At 45.1% G+C, this 24112-nt stretch overlaps 1 protein-coding gene across 7 annotated transcripts in view; it reads right to left on the reverse strand.

Moving 5' to 3' along the window:
* The window catches only part of LOC123772491 (uncharacterized), a 162173-nt gene that overhangs the window by 70079 nt on the left and 67982 nt on the right, over positions 1-24112 (reverse strand). For all 7 annotated transcript variants that reach the window (XM_069325956.1, XM_045765708.2, XM_045765712.2 and 4 more), the window contains 2 exons: positions 21632-21780; positions 11824-12103 (listed from right to left, as the gene is read on the reverse strand). In XM_069325956.1, the coding sequence (XP_069182057.1) occupies positions 11824-12103; positions 21632-21780 (429 nt within the window). The remainder of the gene's footprint in view (positions 1-11823; positions 12104-21631; positions 21781-24112) is intronic.

A 24112-nucleotide genomic window follows, 5' to 3' on the forward strand; every position in this document is an offset into this window, starting at 1 on the left:
AGGAGCTAAGTAAGAACAAAGCAGTTGGTCCAGATGGAGCTTCACCATGGGTTCTGAGAGAATGTGCACCTGAGCTCAGCATTCCTCTTCAACTGATTTTTCAGGCATCCCTGTTTACAGGAGTTGTAGCTGATGTGTGGAAAAAGGCTAACATAGTTCCAATCTACAAAAGTGGAAGCAGGGAAGACCCCCTTAATTATAGACCGGTATCATTGACAAGTGTAATAGTCAAAATATTGGAAAAAATAATTAAATCTAAATGGGTAGAACACCTGGAGAGAAATGATATAATATCAGACAAACAGTATGGTTTTCGATCTGGAAGATCCTGTGTATCAAATTTACTCAGTTTCTATGATCGAGCAACAGAGATATTACAGGAAAGAGATGGTTGGGTTGACTGCATCTATCTGGACCTAAAAAAGGCTTTCGACAGAGTTCCACATAAGAGGTTGTTCTGGAAACTGGAAAATATTGGAGGAGTGACAGGTACGCTTCTAACATGGATGAAAAATTTTCTGACTGATAGAAAAATGAGGGCTGTGATCAGAGGCAATGTATCGGACTGGAGAAATGTCACAAGTGGAGTACCACAGGGTTCAGTTGTTCTTGCACCAGTGATGTTTATTGTCTACATAAATGATCTACCAGTTGGTATACAGAATTATACGAACATGTTTGCTGATGATGCTAAGATAATAGGAAGGATAAGAAACTTAGATGATTGTCATGCCCTTCAAGAAGACCTGGACAAAATAAGTACATGGAGCGCCACTTGGCAAATGGAATTTAATGTTAATAAATGCCATGTTATGGAATGTGGAATAGGAGAACATAGACCCCACACAACCTATATATTATGTGAGAAATCTTTAAAGAATTCTGATAAAGAAAGAGATCTAGGGGTGGTTCTAGATAGAAAACTATCACCTGAGAACCACATAAAGAATATTGTGCGAGGAGCCTATGCCACGCTTTCTAACTTCAGAATTGCTTTTAAATACATAGATGGCGATATACTAAAGAAATTGTTCACGGCTTTTGTTAGGCCAAAGCTAGAATATGCAGCAGTTGTGTGGTGCCCATATCTTAAGAAGCACATCAACAAACTGGAAAAGGTGCAAAGACATGCTACTAAGTGGCTCCCAGAACTGAAGGGCAAGAGCTACGAGGAGAGGTTAGAGGCATTAAATATGCCAAAACTAGAAGACAGAAGAAAAAGAGGTGATATGATCACTACAAACAAAATAGTAACAGGAATTGATAAAATCGATAGGGAAGATTTCCTGAGACCTGGAACTTTAAGAACAAGAGGTCATAGATATAAACTAGCTAAACACAGATGCCGAAGAAATACAGTATAAGAAAATTCACTTTCGCAAACAGAGTGGTAGACGGTTGGAACAAGTTAGGGGAGAAGGTGATGGAGGCCAAGACCGTCAGTAGTTTCAAAGTGTTATATGACAAAGAGTGTTGGGAAGACGGGACACCACGAGCGTAGCTCTCATCCTGTAACTACACTTAGGTAATTACACTTAGGTAATTACTACAATGAAGTCACTGAGGCATTTGAAGAAAAACAGAATGCTGATGTGATATACACAAACGTCGCAAAGGCTTTCGATAAATGTGACCATGCAGTGATAGCACACAAAATGAAGTCAATGGGAACAACCGGTAAAGTAGGACGCTGGATACTCAGTTTTCTGTCAAACAGGACTCAGCGAGTAACAGTCAACCATATAAAATCGAGTCCAAGTGCAGTTAAAAGCTCTGTACCTCAGGGTACAGTCCTTGCACTGCTGCTTTTCCTTATTCTCATATCAGATATAGACAAAAATACAAGTCACAGCTTCGTATCATCCTTTGCAGAAGACACAAAAATCAGTATGAAAATTACCTCGGCTGAAGACATTGAAAAACTTCAAGCCGATATTAATAAAGTTTTCGACTGGGCAACAGAAAATAACATGATGTTTAACAGTGATAAATTCCAGGTACTCAGGTACAGTAAAAATGAGGACCTTAAACATAATACAGGATACAAAACACAATCAAATGTGCCCATAGTAGGAAAACCGCATGTAAAGGATATTTGGGAATAATGATGTCTGACGACCTAACGTTTAGGTAGCATAACCATGCAAATATTGCGTCAGTCAGAAAAATGATAAGATGGATTACGAGAACTTTCAAATCCAGGAATCCCATCACAATGGTTGTACTCTTCAAGTCACTTGTGTTGTCCCATAATGAGTACTGCTCAGTACTCACTTTCCCCTTCAGGGCAGGAGAGATTGCTGAAATGTGGGCCTGCGGGCCGCTCCAAGCAACAGCCTAGTGGACCAAACTTTCACAAGTCAAGCTTGGCCTCGGGCCGGGCTTTGGAAGTAGAACTCCCAGAACCCCATCAACCAGGTATCAACCAGGTAGCAGACGACAGCATCACCCACTCCCCAACCAAAATGGCTCCTCTCAACAAACCCCTTTTGCTGTTATTACACTCTATACACACACATTATATGTAAGTATCTATATTTGTGCTCACCATAGCGAACCACTAAGCTGGTATGGCGATTCCAGACAATAACATGTCACACACCAGCCAGCTGATGACCCTATCTCCCTCCCTCACCAACAATACTCCTCCTCTCACATCGCTAATTTGCACCATAATCCTGCTATCATCAGAATCCTGGTCACTAAATCTTGTAAATGAATAATTTTCCATATGTTTACTTTGAAAAGGAACACGAGAAGTCATTTAAAGAATTTTAGATGGATGAAATAATGGTAGTGTGCTGTGGTAAGCGCTGTGAACATCTTCAACAGCATTTATTCACTGATATCTGAACATTGTACACAGTCTTTGTCACAGTCAGGCTCTTCTGTAAAACTATCATAGCTAAATAATACCAGATACATATATATTTGAACCTTTTAGGCGATGCTGTAGTCACAAGCTGAACAGCAATGCTGTTAGCTCATGCTTCATGTGCCAGCCTTGGTTACTCACTCAGTACTGAGGCCTTCACACCCAGGAATTTTGCCAACACTTTTTTGTTTAAATGGCGTCTGTTTACAAGACGCCCTGAGGAAGCTGATGTGAACCCCGTTTAGCCGCAGGAGTTATGAATGATATGCTATACCGATGAGATCCCTGAGGTGAGTTGCACACCACCTGTCCAGAGCCTCAAGACGTGTTGCGCAGTGCAGTGGTTAACCACATTTAACTCAGAAAGTTCAGCCTTTAAATGACAATAACTAAAACTAGTGCAGAATAATGAATATGCAATAAAGAACAGTCTCGAAAATCAAGAATTCAATATAACAATAACTTCAGAAATCCGCAAAGATTTTGCTGCACGAAATTGTGTGAAATCTGGAATTGTGAAAATGAGTGAAATTTTCTATTGATGTGCCATACTTTGAGAATAAAATATGTGTGCTAGTAAGAAAGAAGCAAGAAAAAGGCTTAATTCATGTAAAATAACAGTTATCTTGAGGTTATCTTGAGATGATTTCGGGGCTTAGCATCTCTGCGGCACAGTCCTTGACCAGGCCACCTTTTTCTTACACACCCCCAGGAAGCAGCCTGTACCAGTTGTCTAACTCCCAGGTACCTATTTACTGCTAGGTGAACAGAGAGCATCAGGGTGAAAGAAACTCTGCCCATTTGTTTCCGCTTCCACCAGGGATCGAACCTGGAACCTCAGGACTACGAATCCCGAGCGCTGTCCACTAAGTTGTCAGCCTCCTGAATGTAATGTATCCAGAATTCAGCCCCTGAATGTCAGGCCCAGTGTTGAATGTAATGAAACGCCAGTTTCTGGGTGAGCCCCGGAGGCTCCCTGAAGTCATCTTACTGATCAATTGCCTTCTACTCGAGTGCCATCAGTCACAGAGTTCCATGAAAGCCTACTGGGGATCACAAGCCAGAACCTGGCCCCTTAGAGAGGCGAAGGGAGCAATGGCCAGGAACACTTTAGATTTAAAGTAGGTCATCTTGCCATCGACCAGGAAAGGACCCAGAAAGGTAGGCAAATCAAAACAGACCACTGTCTGATTAAAAATTGCAAGCTACATCCTCACAAGTGCAAATGGTGCCCCAAGAAGCAAACAAGCAAAACATCGTCCAACTAACTCTCTGCTCGTTAGCTCCACTCCTCCGCAAGGCAAGGAGCAGCTGGCCTGGGCAGGACTGGCCGCCAACCTCGAGTTCTTTGAATGATGAAAACCGCTGACCAGCAGGAAGGAGGGTGTCGAGGGTTACCAGTCTCCGTGGTGTAGTGGTAAGACACTCGCCTGGCATTCCGCGAGCGCTTTGTCTTGGGTTCGTATCCTGGCTGGGGAAGATTTACTGGGCGCAAATCCTTAACTGTAGCCTCTGTTTAACTCAAAAGTAAAATGAGTACTTGGTTGTAAAAACGATTCTTCGCGGCGGGGATCGTATTCCAGGGACTTGCCCGAAATGCTACTCGTACTAGTGGCTGTACAAGAATGTAACAATTCTTGTATATATCTCAAAAAATAAAAAATAAAAAATAAAAGAGAGCCTCTGGGGCTCACCCAGGAAACTGGCCTTTCATTACATTCAATTCTGTTTTTCTGAGAGGAGCCCTGTCGGCCCCTGAAGCTAATTATCCACAGAGAATGAAAACAGGAATGAACCCGAGAGGTGGCAGCCCCTCAGAGCACAACCCAACAAACACAGCCAACCACTATAGAAGCCTAAAAGTAACACAAAGCAGCAGAGGGGCCCAGGACAGTCACAAGAGACCCATAGAGCAGGACCGTAACCGTCCCCCAAAACCCACGAGCCCGAAACCATCCAAAGACAGCCGAATGAGTGACACACTTCCGAAAATCATGGGCATGAACGTTGACTGCAGGCCACCAAGACTTATAGACACCACGGACAACCTGTGACACACGAGCCCTGGAACTGAAAACCAGGGAAACCTGAGCAACCCAGAGCGCGGCCACCAACTCAGACCTGGTGACCCGGCAGAACTGGTGTAAAGCTGCCACTGGACACAACAGATGATACACCCCTGACCAAACCAACCAAGTATCCACAATCAACAGATCCACCAGGAAGCCTGCCACCTCATTTTTCACAGAAAAAGGAGCAGGCAGCAAATGAACAAAACGACCCACCAAAAACAAGCACACACTGAAGGGACCATCACAAACCAAGGTGAAGAAGAAAGGAAAGATCACAGTCCAAAGACCAAGAAGGCTCAGGTGGCACAAGAGCAGGCCGGAAGTGAAAATGCACATGAAAGATAGTGGAATGGAGTGGAAGGGACATCCACTCCGAACGCAAGGTGCAGCAGCACTGCAAACATCACACAACACAAAGCAACAGTATTCGACAGACGATACAGATCCAGGAAAAGTCGAGGACAAAACAACCCAGTTTGCCACCAACAAATCCCGACGAAGAGAAAGGAAAAGGCGGAAAGACCATCAAGAGATTGCATTCTGTCACCAAGACGAAAACTGCAGGTGGGACACCATGATTACCATACAAATGGTGATACACACATCAAAAGGCCAGACACAGAATGCGGAGGAGGAAGTCGAACTAGCGAGGCACCTCACTGGCCTGACCACCTGAAAGAGGTAGAGCCATGGAGAAATGCTCGGGTTTGGATACCGAGCAAGCAGTGCCAGAAACTAAGGCTGGGCTGGTGCCATACACCTAACCTAACCTAGGTCACGGTCTAATATCAGACCGTGACCAGTCCTGCCGAAAAGCATCCACCACAATCAACTTGCAGTCAGGGAATGGCGCCATGAACAATGGGAGATGCCAAGGCCACTCTCTGGGCGCCCATACGTCCAACAAAGAAAGGAAACGGTGACCACCATCTACTAGGTGGAAGAGGAATGAAGCGTGAGGCCGGCAGCCCGCATGTACGACACTCCCTGAATGTGAACGGCACGGAGAGCTAAACCCCGAGAACTCAGCAGAAGATCCACTCAAAACGACCAGCTCCAAAGAGCCACTGACTGACAAGAACCCCCCCTAGTCATGGCAAGGAACCACAGGGGAGCAGTTTATTAGGAGCTGGATCACGAGTCCCGAGAAAGCCAAAAACCTCCGCTGAGCCAGCCACAACGCCCGCACAGTGCAGGGAACCCAACAGAAGGACAGCCGCCCAATGCCCCTGGCTGGACTGGTGAGCACTGGTCACAGAGCCCTAGCCAACACTGATATCTGCTGAACATTGTACATTGTCTTTATCACAGTCAAGATCATCTATAACACTATCAATGCAAAAAATTTCAGTTACCTATTTTATTCATTATTACTAGGTAGTGCTGTGGCCCCTAGCTGCACAGCTGTGCTGTGCGTGGCTCCTGCACGCGCCAGCCTTGTTCGCTCTTTCAGTACTAAGGCTCTCACAGCCAGCACGGATGCTGATGATTTTTTTCCAAGATGGCATCTGTTTACAGGTGTCCTGAGGCATAGGATGTGAGCCCCATGAACCCATGGGAGTTTTGAATTGCTCCCTATACCTAAAAATGCCACGTGGCGCTTTGCGCACCCTCGAATCAGCACCTCAAGGTGCTCTGCGCCGTGCAGTGGTTAAAGGTAAAGTCTTCTGATATGAGTACACCCAAATCCTTTGCATTGCTTTTTCGTTCTATGGTATGATTTGACTGCATTTTGTATGTGGTTTCTGTTTTTATATTTTCATCTTTTCAGTAGTGCAGGAGCTGGAACTTATCATTAAATACCATATATTCAGTAGCAGATTGAACGACCTGATTTACATCTGATTGGAGGTTTGCTGTGTCTATTATGTTGTCTACTCTCATAAAAATCCTAGTGTCATATGCAAAGGATGATACGGTACTATAGTTTGTGTCCTTGTCTATGTCCGATATCAGAATGAGAAAAAGTACTGGAGCAAGCACAGTACCCTGGGGAATTTATTTTTATTTTTTTATTTTATTTTATTGACTATGACACATTGTGTTCTGTTAATCAGGAAGTTTTTGATGAATCAACCTATTTTTCCGGTAATTTCTTTCGAATGTATTTTGTGTGCAATAACACAAACAATAACACAAAATACGTTTGTCGAAAGCTTTTGCGAAATGTGTGTAAATTTGCATCAGCGTTTTGCATGTCACCCATGGCATCTAAGGTCATGTCATAGTGGTCTGGCAACTGTGATAGGCAAGAGTGCCCTGTTCTGAAACCATATTGTCCAAAGTTACGGAGATGCTGTAAATCCTTGTATTTTGTGATCTTATTCCTTAGCACTCTTTTAAAAGATTTTTATGATGTGTGATGTTAGTGCTATCAGTCTGTAATTTTATGCCTCTGCCTTATTTTCTCCTTTAAGGAGTGGTGCTATCTCTGCTGTTTTAAGTATGTCAAGGATAATGCCAGTATCTAGGCTCTTATCACCAAAGAATGTGAAGGGATCTGCAATTTTTTTTTTTTACATTTCTTGATGAATATAGTTTCAAGAATCAGGGCCTGGTGCAGGGTGCATAGGAATACAGTCCATGGCTTTTTCAAAATCCAGTGGGGATAGGGTGACATCTGACACATGATTTGAGGTTGGCATCACATCCATGAAGAATTCATTTGGGATATCAATCTTTAGTGTGGTTAGTGGCTCGCTGACAACAGTCATACTGATTCCTCAGTATTTCGCTAATTTCTTTGTTGTCATCTGTGAAAATTCCATCTCCCTTTTGCAGGGAACCGATACTAGATGTAGTTTTTTTTATCTTGATTTTGCACAGGAGAAATTTTTTTTTTAAATTTCTATCACCAATGACCTTTTGCTCTCTTTGTCTCTCCTGGATTTTGTACGATTCTTGTAGCTATAGTTCAATCATTTCTACTTCTCTACCTAGTCTTCGTCGTTCTTGAGATAGGGGTGTGACTCAAGTTTTTCCGCGATTTATTTTCTTTGCCTAAATAGGGAATGCTGTTCCCATTCCAATTTCCATCTCATCCTCTTTTTTTCTTAGGTGTAGCAGACAAGCAAACCGGCTGGGAGCCTACACCAACCAGTTGTCGAGATAGGCCAAGACACGAAGACCTAGCAGATGAAGACAGAACCACCCCGACACGAGGCAAACGTGTAAAAACGTGAGATGCCAAATCAACTTGGAAGGGAGACAATATAAGTAGTAAGCATGTCGCCCCACGATAAAACTGAACCAAGCCCTGAAACCAGACCGATAAGAACGTGACGACACGCATCACTGAGGTCCAGGGAAGCATCCAAGCACCTTGATCGAAAATGAGCCGAACTTGGGACAACGGGGTCATCTGAAAGAAGGGGCGAATCCACTCTGAGATGACCCAACGAATGGACAGGGATGAGGCCTGCCGCCCCCAAGACCTAACCCCGCCCCCCACTAAGGGAGGACAGGCCGCCCAATTCCACCAAAGGCCGTAAGAATGACATGAAAAGCCCACAAGTCGTGGGATCAGGCATTGGCAAAAGGTCGAACCTCCCCCCATAACTCTGACAACGGGGTGACCCGCGACAGGGCCAATGCAAACCCCAAGATGCTGATTCTCGCACAGAGCCAACACCACACTAACAAGAGTAAGAAGGCATCGGGAAGCTCACCGAAACAAAAACTGGTTCCAGAGACCTACCCTGACCAAGTGAGGCCTGAGCCCTGGCCCAACCATTCTGGGAGGGCCAGGAGTGACTGTCCCCCCCCCCCTCCTGAACCAACAAAACCAAAATAGTCCAGTAACAAGCAGAAGCCGCCTACAGAAACTGAGCAACACGGTCCTCCAGGAACAAGAGAAAACGACAAAGAAAACTATAGAGCCAGGTTACAAGCTGAAGCCAACAACAGTCAGCACAGCCTGCTGACACACGAGATAAGAAATGAAAAATGTTGAAAACTACCCTCTGGGGGATCGGCGCAAACAGCATCAGCAAGGCAGATGATGCGGAAGCAGCTGAGACCAAGACCCCAGGCGAGGATCCCCCACCTTGCACTCCCACATCCACTGAAAGCCAATCCGAAGACAGAGTCAGAAGACGACCAGCCTAACATCATGAGGAAGCGAAGCAGCAAAGATGCAATTACTGAGAAACTCCAGAGAGCCCCACAAGAACACCAGCAACACCGTGGAAACCTCCCGCAACTCAAGCGTGCTGTTGCAACAAAAGCCACGAGAAGCCCATAGAGAGAAGAAGGAATAGTCTGCCGGCCAGGAAAATCCCGGAACCATGGAACATCCCCCAAAATGGGTAAAGGAGCTGAACTTTAACCCTTAAACTGCGCATGGCGTATATATACGCCCTGAGTAACATGTCCCATGGTGCGCATGGTGCATATATACGCCATAGGGTGCCAGGCCTGATTCAAATGGCCCGCGGCTACACGGGGTTCACAGTAGCTTCCTCAGGGCTCTTGTAAACAGATGCCATTTAAAAAAAAAATCGTGTGCAATATTCTCAGGTGTGAGAGGCACAGTACTGTTGGAGCAACCAAGGCCGGCGCACGCAGCATGAGCGAACAGCATTGATGTTCAGCTTGTGACCACAGCATCGCCGAAAAATGTCAAAATAAATATATAATTGTTATTATTTAGCGATGACAATATTACAGATGACCAATGACTGTGATATAAATAACCAGGGTTGTGATAATAGCAGGATTGTTGTAATAATTAGCCCTGTGGGAGGAGTGATGCTGAGAGACGGAGGGAGACAGCATCGTTTACTGACTGTGTGGCCACCTGTTATTGTTTGCATTCACCATACCAGGTCAGTGGTTCTTTATGGTGAACACAAATGTAGATACTTATATATAATGTGTGTATTAGTGTAATAACAGCAAAAGGATTATGCTGGGAGGAGCCATATGGGTGACGGAGGTGACGTCGTCTGCACGATTTGTCTAGCTGTTTAGAGGGTGGCCACTATGCTCTTTGGGGGCACTACAAGCTTAGGTGTACAGTTACGGTGCAAAAAACATGTAGATATTTATATATAATATGTGTATATAGGGTAATAACACTGCAAAAGGTATTGTTGGGGGAAAAAGTTTAGTGTGTGTGACCTTGAAAGAGTGAGGGAGCTGCCAGCCGCCATCTGTGTATAGCGACGACTCTTAGTGCCTGAACTAACTATATCAGCTTAGCTGTACAGTTGTGGTGAACAAAATATACACATACTTATATATAACGTCTGTATATAGTGTAATAACACCACAACTGGTATTGTTGGGGGAGAAAGTTTAGTGCGTGTGTTGAGGGAGTGGCAGCGAGTGGCTGGCTGGTGTGTGGCGGTAACTCCTCGTTGCTTTTCGACTCTCAATACCAACTTCGTGGTTCGCTATGGTGACCAAAATATGCAGATACTTATATATAACCTGTGTATAGAGTGTAATAGCAGCAAAACTATTTGTTTATTGTTTTATAAACATAATAATTGAATCACTAATATGCACATCATACTTTTGAGTATAGCGATTATTAACCACTTTTATTATATAAATATATTACAATACACACTATTGAATAATATTACTGCAAAAAAACTAAGAAAAAATCAATCGGAGACATTGAAACAATTAGGTAATAATATCTTTGTGGCAACTCCCATCTGTCAACGCGGGTGACGCTGACCGGGTCTGACGACCGCTCTGTCAACGCCCACTTTTTGCCAGACTTCCTCGGTCAATTGCGCCCAAAATATGTCACCTACGATTTATTTTTTATTTTTTCCGTGCTCAGGGGACACAAATTAACATGTTTAGAAGACGAAAAAAAATTTTTGATTTTTTTTTTTCTTGCGCACAGGGGTGTAAATGTCCCAAGGACCCCTGAGCAGTGTTAAGGGTTAAAGAAGCCAGATCCAGCACCGAGGCAGATGGCAGATCCAACACCGAGGCATAAGGTGTGTCTCTTAGGAGGTAAGCACTGAAAGTTTCCTGAACCATCGCAGGGAAAATTCGAGAAAAAGAAAACCTCCAAATGGGCGAATCCAAGGAACACAAAGGCCCCCTTCCCCGGAAACAAACCCAGGGAAGAGGCAACATGCTCAGAATGGGAAGGAGGGTATGAATTGCTTGTCAATTCATGCCAAGCAATTCATATGACAAGTGACACGAACATCAACGGGAGTGAAACCCAGAATGTCCCAGGGAAGAAAACCTAGAACACACAAGGGCAGTACCTACCAGGTGCCTAGGGAAGGTAGCCCTAGACACATGCAGCCCTAGTACTCTTGAACACCTGGCCACCACACCAAACAACACAGCCGGCACATCCACACAGGATAAAATCCAGGCAGGAGAATGAGGCTCGAGATAATGTCAGCTCTATACGAACATCAGTTGACAAACTGCCGGTGTTACCACTTTAGCCGCCTTGGACCCCCTCCCCTTCCCAAGGAAGGGGGAGTCGCTAACGAGAAGGCACGCTAGTTGAGTGGACATTTGCTTGTTTTGTTGTTTCCTCTTGGGGAGGGGGGGGGGGTGTGTTCTTGGGCTCGGTTCGATCTTGGGTAGCAATATTTTACCAGTAGGGGTTTGTAATGGTTTACCTACCTTTCTGGGAGATACCCCTAGTTGATAGCAGAAATGACTATACCTGTACTCTCAAAAAGTGGAGTGTTCATAAGCCATTGCTCCCTGCGCCTCTCTGAGGAAACCAGGTTCTGGCTCATGGTTTCCGGTAGGCAAGAACTCCAGTAACTGACACTCAAGACTAATATAATGAATCTCAGCCTGTTAGCTTCTAGGGAGAGGATGGGGCTCCCCTCAGAAAACTTGCAAGTTATTATACAGTGAAATGATATATACAATACTTACCAACTATGGTTCCCATACTTCTTAGAATAGAATTAGGATTCTGACAAAGATTTTTCAAATTCCACGGATGTTTTGCTAGAGGTGACATTCGATGGTTGGGAAATCCATAACCATGTTCTGAAGTGTCAATGCTAGCAGACAGCACACACACATGGTGGGTTCCATTGACTATTAGTGACCAATATCTTTCATCCACATCAAGGCTAGCAGGATCAGGTTGCCATTGTGTTGCAGTGTTCCGAGCAATACGATAAAATGTACTTAGAGCTGTGCTCTTACCCTGCAAAAACAAAGTTACAATCATTACTGGCAGTAATATCCAAGTGCTCTTACTTCCCACATATAAACATTTCACATAATTAAAAAAAAAACTGGTCAGCTCCATACATGGTCATCACATGCTGATCAACATATCCTCTTCCATCATACATACAACTTGTTTACCACTAATCATTTCCTCAATACAGTGCACCCCCAATTCGGTGAATCTCTGGTTACGATGCACACTTTTCAGGCTGGATTTACTCACCCGATTCGCCAAACTATGGTTCTTTGAAGTGGGGATGTGCGGATGTGCTTACAATGTTAAGACAGAGTTCACAGATTGGTGGAAAAAATTTCTATTATATCACAGGCTACAATTAATAATTCCTTCATATGATAAGTTGGACCACATAAGTGGTCCACACAACAAGTGCACCACATGTCCTCAGGTGACAGTTTTCTATCTAGAACCACCCCTAGATCCCTTTCTTTGTCAGAATTCTTTAAAGATTTCTCACAACCTATAAATTATGTGAGAAATCTTTAAAGAATTCTGACAAAGCAAGGGATCTAGGGGTGGTTCTAGATAGAAAACTGTCACCTGAGGACCACATTAAGAACATTGTGCGAGGAGCCTATGCTACACTTTCTAACCTCAGAATTGCTTTTAAATACATGGATGGAGAAATACTAAGGAAATTGTTCACGACTTTCGTTAGACCAAAGCTGGAATTGGAATGTACAGCGGTTGTATGGTGCCCATATCTTAAACACATCAACAAACTGGAAAAGGTGCAATGACATGCCACTAAGTGGCTCCCAGAACTGAAGGACAAGAGCTACGAGGAGAGGTTAGAGGCAATAAATATGCAAAAACTAGAAGATAGAAGAAAAAGAGGCGATATGATCACTACGTTCAAAATAGTAACAGGAATCGATAAAATTGATAGGAAATAATTCCTGAGACCCGGAACTTCAAGAACAAGAGGTCACAGATTTAAACTAACGAAACAAAGCTGTCGGAGAAATATACGAAAATTCACTTTTGTAAACAGAGTGGTAGACGGTTGGAACAAGTTAAGTGAGAAGGTGGTGGAGGCCAAAACCGTCAGTAATTTCAAAGCATTATATGACAAAGAGTGCTGGGGAGACGGGACACCACGAGCATAGCTCTCATCCTGTAACTACACTTAGGTAATTACATTACCACATTGCATCACATTAGTTGCACAAGCAACACATGGACAAAGGAAGAACTGGATGTCAAACGAGAGGGCCTCATAATGGTCATGAGAGAGATTATGGTAAGAGCTGACAAAGATAAATCCCGATTGTTGGTACTGGGGGATTTCAACTTTAAGGCAATAGACTGGGAGGCCTACGAGACAAGAACAGAGGACATTTGGACAGGCAGATTTGTAAACCTTATCTTGGAGACATCCATGTATCAACACGTCAATGCAGGCCACAAGAATGAGGGGAAGGGGATGTTCCGTCAATACTGGATCTAATATTCGCCAGGAAAGAAGAAGAGGTATTTGACATCCAGTACTTTCCTTCCTTGGGAAAGAGTGATCACGTCTTCTTGGACATTAAATACGCTTTGCGATATAATCTAGTAGAGAATGGGGGACATTGAAACAGTTGTTAAACTCTATTTCAAGAGAGGACGCTATGGGAAACTTAGACATTTTTTTCATGGGTATAATTGGACAGACTTGTTGCTAGGTAAGGAAGTAAATGAGATGTATGCCACATTTTGTGAAATATACGATGAAGGAACACAAACATTCATACCAATACAGAGATGCAGACCTAGGGGTTCAGTTCTTGCACCGGTGATGTTCATTGTCTACATAAATGATCTACCAGTTGGAATACAGAATTATATGAACATGTTTGCTGATGATGCTAAAATAATAGGAAGGATAAGAAACTTAGATGATAGTCATGCCCTTCAAGAAGACCTGGACAAAATAAGTATATGGAGCACCACTTGGCAAATGGAATTTAATGTGAATAAATGCCATGTTATGGAACGTGGAATAGGAGAACAAAGACCCCACACAACCTATAAATTATGTGAGAAATCCTTAAAGAATTCTGACAAAGAAAGAGATCTAGGGGTGGTTCTAGATAGAAAACTACCACCTGAGGACCACATAAAGAACGTTTTGCGAGGAGCCTATGCCACGCTTTCTGACTTCAGAATTGCATTTAAATACATGGATGGCGATATACTAAAGAAATTGTTCATGACTTTTGTTAGGCCAAAGCTAGAATATGCAGAGGTTGTGTAGTGCCCATATCTTAAGAAGCAAATCAACAAACTGGAAAAGATGCAAAGACATGCCACTAAGTGGCTTCCAGAACTGAAGGACAACAGCTACGAGGAGAGGTTAGAGGCATTAAATATGCAAAAACAAGAAGATAGAAGAAAAAGTGGCGATATGATCACTACAAAAAACTAAAGTTGGTTGACAGTTGAGAGGCAGGCCAAAAGAGCCAGACCTCAACTCCCGCAAGCACAACTAGGTGAGTACATTAACCAAACACCAGCCAGAGTGGTCCACAAAAACCAAACACCAGCCAGAGTGGTACAAACAACAAGTGAACTACAGTAATCAAACACCAGCTAGAGTAGTCTCCACAACAAGTGAACCACATAAACCAAACATCAGCCAGAGTGGTCCACACAACGAGTGAACCACATTAACCAAACACCAGCTAGATAGGCCCAGACTACAAGTTAACGACCTGAGTCTTCACGATTTTCTTTCATTGATCTATGGCACCACTATCTTTGAAAAGAGTTTGTATTATTTTAATTGTATTTCTAAACTAAATACAAAACTAAAAAAAAATACTGTAATATGATTGACATCTGTTATTTGAGAAATTGTTAATGGTATTGGCTCTAGTTTTCAAAACAACTCGAGGCTTCCTGCAAGTGCCCAGTCAATGGGGCGACCCATGAAAGGGCTGACGCCCCTTACGAGAAGCCTGCTGACGAGCAGAGCGAGGATTGTGCTGACCAGATGACGCTGGCTCTGAAGGAAGTGCAGGCTTTGAAACTGGCACCAATGGTCCACCTGAAAAAAAGAACCCCGAACCTTGGCAGAACCCCCTTCCGGGAAGCCCGAGAATGGCTACCCTGGAGAAGCAACAATTTTGACACAGGACGGCAACTAGACGAGGCCACCAGCAGAAACCGAGTGTCAGCACTGTCTGCAAAAAACAACGGACATAAGGGGACAAAAACCTAAGAGCCAAAGCCCAAGCAGATTCCAAGGAGAGAGCGGGCACGGCCTGACGACACGCGAGGCAAGAGGCAAAGAACAGACACACCACTCCCTGAGAATCGGTGCAAACAGTTTCAACAGCTGACACTCGAGCAGCCAAGGCCAGCACCTCAAACAAAGTCCCGGCACTCAACTCCTCCACATCCTCCCCAAGCCAGCCCAAGGACAACTCAAGAATTGAAAAGAAGTACAAGACTGATGCTAAATGCCCACTAATGCATATGTCCTCTGCAGCCAAAGACGGCGAAAGGGTGGGAAGCTGCACGTGCAGCTGCACAAGACCAACATCCCGAGGTAGCACAGGGGCGAACAGACCCGCATTAAGGTGCTCAAAATTGCCCCAAAGTAAACCTGTAGAACAGTAGCAGCCTCCCCGCCATTCGAGCGTGCAGGTCTGACAAAACCCATGCCATGCTTCCTGCAAAAAGAAAGAGCAATCTGCCAGCCAGGAAGACCCTGGAACCTCATAGCGCACCTAATATGGGAAGAAGAACCGAACTCAAACGAGGACGGATCCATCACAGAGGCAGAATCCTAGTCTTGCAGGAGGTACGGTGCAAAATGCCTCCCGAACCTTCTTAGGGGAGATTTGAGAGGCAGAAAACCTCCAGAAGGAAGGAGCTGAGGAACCCAAGAATCCCAGAACTGAACTACTGGAGGAGCCGACCCCAAATCATATTCATACAGGGAAGGTGGGTAAGAAAACCCCTTTCCCTGCACCAACACCCCCACGAAGAGGGCACCAAAACCCAAGTGGGATCAAAGGGGCCCCAAGCCCCCCCAGGTCAACTACTTCCCAGCCCTGGAAGCCTCCAAATCAGTACCCAGGGCAGAGCTATCATCCATGCCCTCTACCCCTGAAGAAAAGGCAGCAAAGAAGGGGGTTGGCTGGTAGGACCCAGAAGCCTCGGTGGGAGGAGCAGGCTCGAATGCTTCCGTCTACGACTGGAATGGGGCAGACCCCGAAGCCGCCAGTCTCTCATCATCAACTAAACCAAGCCCCAACTCTGAAACCCTCAGATATTTGGGAGCCGGGGACAGGGCAAAAACCGCCAACCGAGAAAGGACTTGCAGGTACGGACTAAATCAAAGTCAAAGCAACTAACACCCCAAACAATTAAGGCAGTTTGAGGCAGGGCAGTCGATAAAGGCAGCGTCTGGGATGCTCTCGGACGCAGGTTCAAATCCTCATCACGGCCCTTTTGGATTTGTTCATAACACCCCAAAGTCCGAGTCCCTAAAACCAAAATGTGGTAGCCCTCAGGGCATCCGAGCGGACAACAAACCTAGCGCGTTGCAACAACCTAAATTTAGAATGCAACATGGAAGTCGCATGAACTCTAATCTCAGTTACAGTAGAATGGGTAAACTGGAGCACGAGCAGAGAACACGTTTTGCAAGACCCCAGGGTAAAAGGTGGTGTTGACCCAACAGGCAGCCTGATGGAGGCTAAACAGGTGACTTATCCTAAGACAAGGGCACAGTTCAACTTTCAAACTCTCACAAGGCGAGGTGGGACCTAGAAGAAACATCCAACGGTCAACCAAGCTGTTTTCCAAGGCCCGTAGGGGGTTTTCCTACAGGAACCCCAAGCAAGGTGCTGCTAAGCCGGTGGACCCCAAATGTCAACAAAGAGGGAGATGGGCTATAAACTGGACCCCTGTGACTTGTACAAGCACGAGGGCCTAGAGGATGACCATCAAAATATCCTAGGTGGACTAATAGTCAAACAAGGCACTCCCCCTCCAGACAACGAAAACAAAAATAAGAGAACCAGAGTTGAATGTAATGAAACACCATTTTCTGGGCAAGACCCTGAGGCTCCCCGGAACTATCCAGGCTGATATGTAATATATTAGATGTTGGAATCAGTGTGAATGGAGTTCATAGGCCTACCGGGGACAAAGCCCTATTCTGGTTGAAACTACTATTGAAAGTCAAATGAAAGGACAGAACTCCCCAAAGAAAAACAAGCAAACGAGCATGATGTTACCACTTGCCGCGCCGCCGTCTGTACAGCTCGTCCCCTCCCCGGGAGGGGGAAAGGAGACCCCCAGACCCCTTGTGCCTGCAACCCACACCTTCAGTTCTGAGGCTGGATGTCAAAACACGTGAAAAAGCTGCTGACCGGAGAGAGGGAGGGATGCCTGGGAGCCTCCAGGTCTTACCCAGAAAATGGCATTTCATTTCATGGGCTCTTGAAGGGGAGCCTCTTCAGCTCCTCGGAGCTATCTACCCAAAGACAAGAACAATAGAGGGACAAACCCAGGAGGCAGAAACCACGCTCCCAAACCCAATAGCAAGACAACAGGCAACACCGAATGACCCCCACGGATGACCCGGGAGACCCGAACCCTGGAACAGAGACAAGGGGAACACGGGTCAACCCAAAGCACAGTCATGGCCACAGAGGCCGCGGCACGCATGCAACAGCTGAGAGCCATGAGTACTTGGGAAATTACTCTTGCCTCGCGCACCACCAGAGAAAACTCGCCCCTAACCACAAGGCACAGAGGAAAGGACAGAATTCAGAAGCCAGAGCCACAGCAACCAATGCCATTCACATCAGCCTAAGAACTGAAGATGTGGGTTGCCGATATGAGGGGTCTGGCGCTCCCCCCTTCCCTTTCCCGAGGAGAGGGGAGCTGCGCAGACAGTGGCACAGCAAGTAGTGACATCATGCTCTTGTTTTTCTTAGTGGGAGTTCTGTCCACTCGTTTGACATTCAGTAATAGTTTCAACCAGAATAGGGGTTTGTTTTGGGATGCTTACCTTTCTGGGTACCTGACCCTGTTGATGGGAGACATAGAATGCTCCAAATCACATGTGCTATTCTATAGGCCATTGCTCCTCGTGCCTCTCTGAGGGGAGGCCAGGTTCTGGCTCGTGGTCCTCAGTAGGCTTATAAACTACATTCACACTGACTGATGCCAAAGTCTAATATATTACATATTAGCCTGGATAACCTGGATAGCTCAGGGGAGCTGAAGGGGTTTCCACCCCCCCCCAGAAAAACCTCGCAAAAGTACAACGCCACGAGAGGGAACAGGAACAGGAACACATGGCTACCGCATAGGTGATTGTGCATTGCAGCACCCCGTGCCCCAACCAGCAACACCCATGATGTCCTACCCAAGGCCAAACAAAAGCCACGAGACCCTAACTGGCCCCAAGGGCGGGGCAAATGCCGAGCAGCAAGAACCCCAACGGAAGTGGAGTCCCGAAGGCTCTAGGTAAGGCAACAGTAAACTAAAGAGTAGTACTTACAGGGCGCTTAGGGAAGGCAACTCTAAGTGCATGTAGTTCCAGTACACTGATGTTACTCCTGGCCACCGTACCACAAAAGGGAGGGAGTACCTAATACCTGGTTACCTGGGAGCACTTGGATAAGGGAGTACCTAAGCAATAGGAAGCAGAGAGTTACAGTGAGGGGTGAGACCTCAGATTGGCGTGAAGTCACCAGTGGAGTCCCACAGGGCTCTGTACTCGGACCTATCCTGTTTCTGTTATACGTAAATGATCTCCCAGAGGGTATAGACTCATTCCTCTCAATGTTTGCTGACAACACCAAAATTATGAGAAGGATTAAGACAGAGGAGGACAGCTTGAGGCTTCAAGAAGACCTGGACAAGCTGCAGGAATGGTCGAACAAATGGATGTTAGAGTTTAACCCAAGCAAATGTAATGTAATGAAGATAGGGGTAGGAAGCAGGAGACCAGATACAAGTTATCACTTAGGAGATGAAATACTTCAAAAGTCAGAGAGAGAGAAAGACCTGGGGGTTGATATCACGCCAGACCTGTCCCCTGAAGCTCATATCAAGAGGATAACATCAGCAGCATATGCCAGGTTGGCTAACATAAGAACGGCCTTTAGAAACTTGTGTAAGGAATCTTTCAGAACATTATATACCACATATGTCAGACCAATCCTGGAGTATGCAGCTCCAGCATGGAGTCCATATCCAGTCAAGCATAAGACTAAACTGGAAAAGGTTCAAAGGTTTGCCACCAGACTAGTACCCGAGCTGAGAGGTAAGAGCTATGAAGAGTGACTACGAGAATTAAACGTCACTTCGTTGGAAGACAAAGTTAGGGGGGACATGATCACCACATTCAAGATTCTCAAGGGAATCGATAGGGTAGATAGAGACAGGCTATTTAACACAAGGAGCACACGCACTAGGGGACACAGGTGGAAACTGAGTGCCCAAATGAGCCACAGAGATATTAGAAAGAACTTTTTTAGTGTCAGTGGTTGACAAATGGAATGCATTAGGAAGTGATGTGGTGGAGGCTGACTCCATACACAGTTTCAGGTGTAGATATGATAGAGCCCAATAAGCTCAGGAACCTGTACACCTTCTTAAACAGAGTAGTAGGCGGTTGGAACAAGTTAGGTGAGAAGGTGGTGGAGGCCAAGACCGTCAGTAGTTTCAAAGCGTTATATGACAAAGAGTGCTGGGAAGACGGGACACCAAGAGCGTAGCTCTCTTCCTCTAACTACACTTAGGTAATTACACTTAGGTAATTACCTGTTGATTGACGGTTGAGAGGCAGGACCAAAGAGCCAGAGCTCAACCTCCACAAGCACAATTAGGCGAGTACAAAGAGCAGGAAACTCCACAAGGGCACAAATTCTGCCAAGAAATCGAGGCCAGAATTGACAACCGCCCCAAAGCACATCAGCCTACGAACTGAGGTGAAGGAAGCCTACAAGGCTTCTATCAACACTTACGGATGATGAAAGATATTTGTCTCAAGAAGATGACAAAATGAAGGAAACAAACCAAAATGAGCCAATATTTTGCAAGAACTAGTAGCAGAAAATCAACCAGCACAGCCGGTCCCAGCATGAGCACAGCAGTGGCTAGTACAACAGCAGCCAGCACCAGGTCAGAAGCAGCTGAAGCCAACACAAGCACCAGCAAAGCTGATGCAAACATCTAAGAATGCCGTGTGCGGAGTGTACAGTTAAAACAAATGTTAAATTTAAATACAGTACATAGTGCTAAAGTGTTAAAATTAAATTTGCAGAAATTTTAGTGTACAACAGTTTTCATAAACCATACTAAAGTATTCAACATACAGCAAGACTACATAATCAATACAAAGCTAACTGTACAATACAGTACATATTTACTGTAAATTATTCACAACTCCATGAGAATTCAAGATGGACTCCAATAATACTGTAAATAAAACTATGATATAGTATTTTTTAGTAGATTAGTAATATATAGGTATAGTATATAATATGATAATGCATTTTTATTGTGTACAAGATAAAAGACACTGTTGCAAACGCCTCCTGGAGGCATCACGTGTTGCAACGAATCCCTCACTGCAACGAACTGGGGTTGGTTGCAAATAGTTCGCTGAATCAGGGGTGCACTGTACCGTAATTTACTATATACTTCCAAACACTAATGTCATACATTTTGTCCACTACACTAAACTGAAGTAGCTACTATTATTACATACTCACTTTGTTCTTTTTATTTATAGTGACACAGTCACAGCTGGGTTTTCAATACCTTAGCACAGTATCAATATCCCTGACGTTCTATTAAAATTTCTGTATTCACTTCATTCTTTTTTTATCTACTACATTTCATATTTAGGCATATATCTTACAATCACATGCACCTTCCTTATTTTTTTCAGCTCTCACTGATGCATGTACCTATTCCACAGATATAATAGGTAATATACTATCTTCTACTCTTCAAACATCATTGAATCAGGACAACTCCTGTAAATATCCTAAGTGTTATCTCCAATTACTTTTAGTCTTCTTCCCCATTCACCACTCCCACTGCTTTACCCTTCCATCTGTCTATCTACTGTTCTTCTTTACTTCTATCCAAAAGAGTTTTGTATTTTCAGAACGAGTTTCTTTCATTTCTCTCTCTACCCCTTCATATACGCTGTTTTACTGCTCTACTAATCTTTTCACATACCTTTTACTATTATTATATTTCTGTTGTATCTTTTTCCATTCACTTAAATCCACAAAAGGCACATTTTTATACATCAACTGCATTTGCCACTTCTTTGTACCACCAAGCAGTTCCAATTATTCATTTGTCAGTTTGAGTAGCTCAATATACATTATCCTTAGCCAAACTGGCACATGGTAAAACTGATCCTCAAAACTGTTACTGAATAAATAAATAATCTATAAATATGAACCATATTGTTTCAGCCCCCATTCTATATGAAAACAAAATCAACATTACCTTTACAATACAATCAAGGCTTTCTTCCTCCTCCTCTTCATCATTATCTGAAGAATTTGATGAAGCTTTTTTGCTGCCTCCCCCACTATTTTCCATGTGGTTACGTGCGTGTATAGAGTCCACTTCTAATAAAAGCTGGTCTCGTTCCTCTAATTTGCACAAAAAATAAGTGCTGAATGTAAAGAAACACTAATTTCTGGGTGAGCCCCAGTCGCTCCCTAAAGCTATCATCTCCGATGTAAGTGCCAACTACTAGGTGTCATCAGTCACGGAGTTCTCTGGCCTACTGAGAACCCAGAACAAGATTGTCCCTTCACAGAGGCAAAGGGAGCTGTGACATTTATATATTAAGTTATTAATTTATACCACCACCGAGAAAGGCACCCAGAAAGTCAGCGAATCAAAACAAACTATAGTTGGCTACCTTCAAGACCTGCAGGCTCGAAAACAGCCATAGAACTCCCCAAATTATGTACACAAATGACTGAAAATGTTATAACCCAGCTCCTGCTCGTTCACCCTACTCTTTCCCGGTCATTTAGGGGGTGGAGAAAGATTGGTCATGGCTTCCAGGCTGTTCCATGATCAGTTCAAGGAATGATGTAAGAACTCTCTGGGGAAGGGAGGGTATCAGGGAGCCACCAGGGCTCACCCAGAAATTGGCGTTTCATTACATTCAACGCTTATTTTCTGGGGGAAGCCCCTTGTGGCTCCCTAAAGCTAAAGCTAGCTACGAAGGGAGAAGAGTCAATGGGCAGGCAGCAGGAAGAAGGGAGAACCACCTATACAGCAACGATGAAGACACACCCAGTCGAAAAGCGAGCCAAGACCAGATAAGGCCACCAAGACCCAGACCCCCCAAATTCAGGATAACCAGAAGCCCCACGCACAAACAACAGTCTAGAAAATGTATACGAGAACAGCCGAGAAATAACAAACCTTCAAACTCCACGGACACAAGGAGAGACCACAGGCCAGCGATCAGAGAGATGCTGCAGACAACCCGAAAAGCCAAAACCCTGGAACCAGGGATCCAAGAGACCAGGGCAACCCACAAAGTAGCCACTGAGATAGAACCAGCAGCACAAAGGGCATGGCAGAAACCACCACTCAAGAACAGGTAACGCCCTCCCTGCCAGAACCAAACAAACTCCGAAACAGCTGAGGAAGCTTCGACCCCGAATACAAGCCACAGCCACCCACCAGTGCCACAGGAAAGAACATGAGGCGACAGAGGCGGCATAAGACTTCGACCAAGAGAAGCCAAAATAGAAAGAGAGATCTGGACAAAATGAAGGACAGCAAAGAGGAAGAAAGAGTGGCAAACAAGCACCACGGACCACACTACTGCCCTGAAGAAGACCGCAGGTGGGACCTTCAACAAAGCCACCTGATTGCCAGAAGGATGGTAACACACTTGTGTCAAAACCACCAGAAGCAATGAGCAGAGGTGAAGATCGAACCAGCATAATATGTCCCTGGACCGACCTGCTGGAAAAGGCAAAGCTGTGAAAAAGAAAATGACTGGGTTCAGACACCAAGCAAACTGCAGCAGAACCAAGGCTGGGTTGGCCACTAAGGAACCAAAAGGACCACCAGCCCTGGGAGGACTCCAACAGCATCAGGACCCAGAGCAACAACCGGATGGGGGGGAAAGCGTTAAAGAAACTCCCACCGCAACAAGTCCAGCCAGTAGGCGGCCACTGCAAGGTCCCTGCAGTCGGAGAATGGCACCATGTATGGAGGGATGATGAACACTCCCAAGACATGAACAGCATTGAAAGCTAACTCCCGAGAATGCAGAAGAGCTACACACAGAGTCCAGCTCCAAAGAGGCAGGAACTGAAGCTTACTGCAGGCTTTCCCCCACCGGCTGATACAAAGATCCATGGGGGAACAGTTCAAATAGAGTTGAACAAAGGAGCCTGGAAGAATCCGTATCCTCCGCAGTGTATGTCACATGGCCACGAACTCCCACAATGGACAGCACACCCGACGAAGGAGGGGAGACCAATGCCCCATACCAGCACGATGATCGCTAGTGACAAAGCCCCAGCCGAGAGCCAAGGCCTCCATAATGATATCGAGTGTGGGGGCGAAGGAAAGCCCCTGGAGAAGAAACACCTCAAAGAGGAAGCCGGTGACACAGCAGCCAGTAAAGGGCCATTCGAGTTCATACCCAGCAGTTGCGGGAGTGGTGAAGAGGGTGCCCTAGAGAAATCAGCACATCCCCCCCAAGCTAAACTCTGCCTAGGGGATAAATGAGAAGGGCAAAGTTGAGGCTCTCATACACTTGCTCGAGCAACTATCAAAGACACCCAAGGCCAGCTCAACATCCTGCAGCTTGGACAGGGCCACTGAAGGTAGGGACAAGGCCACCAGAGGCAGAGACAGCGACACCAGCCAAGAGCCCAGACAAGGCCCACCAAGTCAGAATCCAGGCCGGAATCAACTTGGACTTCTGTCAATTCACCAGGAACC

Source organism: Procambarus clarkii, chromosome 17 (genome assembly GCF_040958095.1).
Source record: "Procambarus clarkii isolate CNS0578487 chromosome 17, FALCON_Pclarkii_2.0, whole genome shotgun sequence".
NCBI classification, from domain to species: Eukaryota; Metazoa; Arthropoda; class Malacostraca; order Decapoda; family Cambaridae; genus Procambarus; species Procambarus clarkii.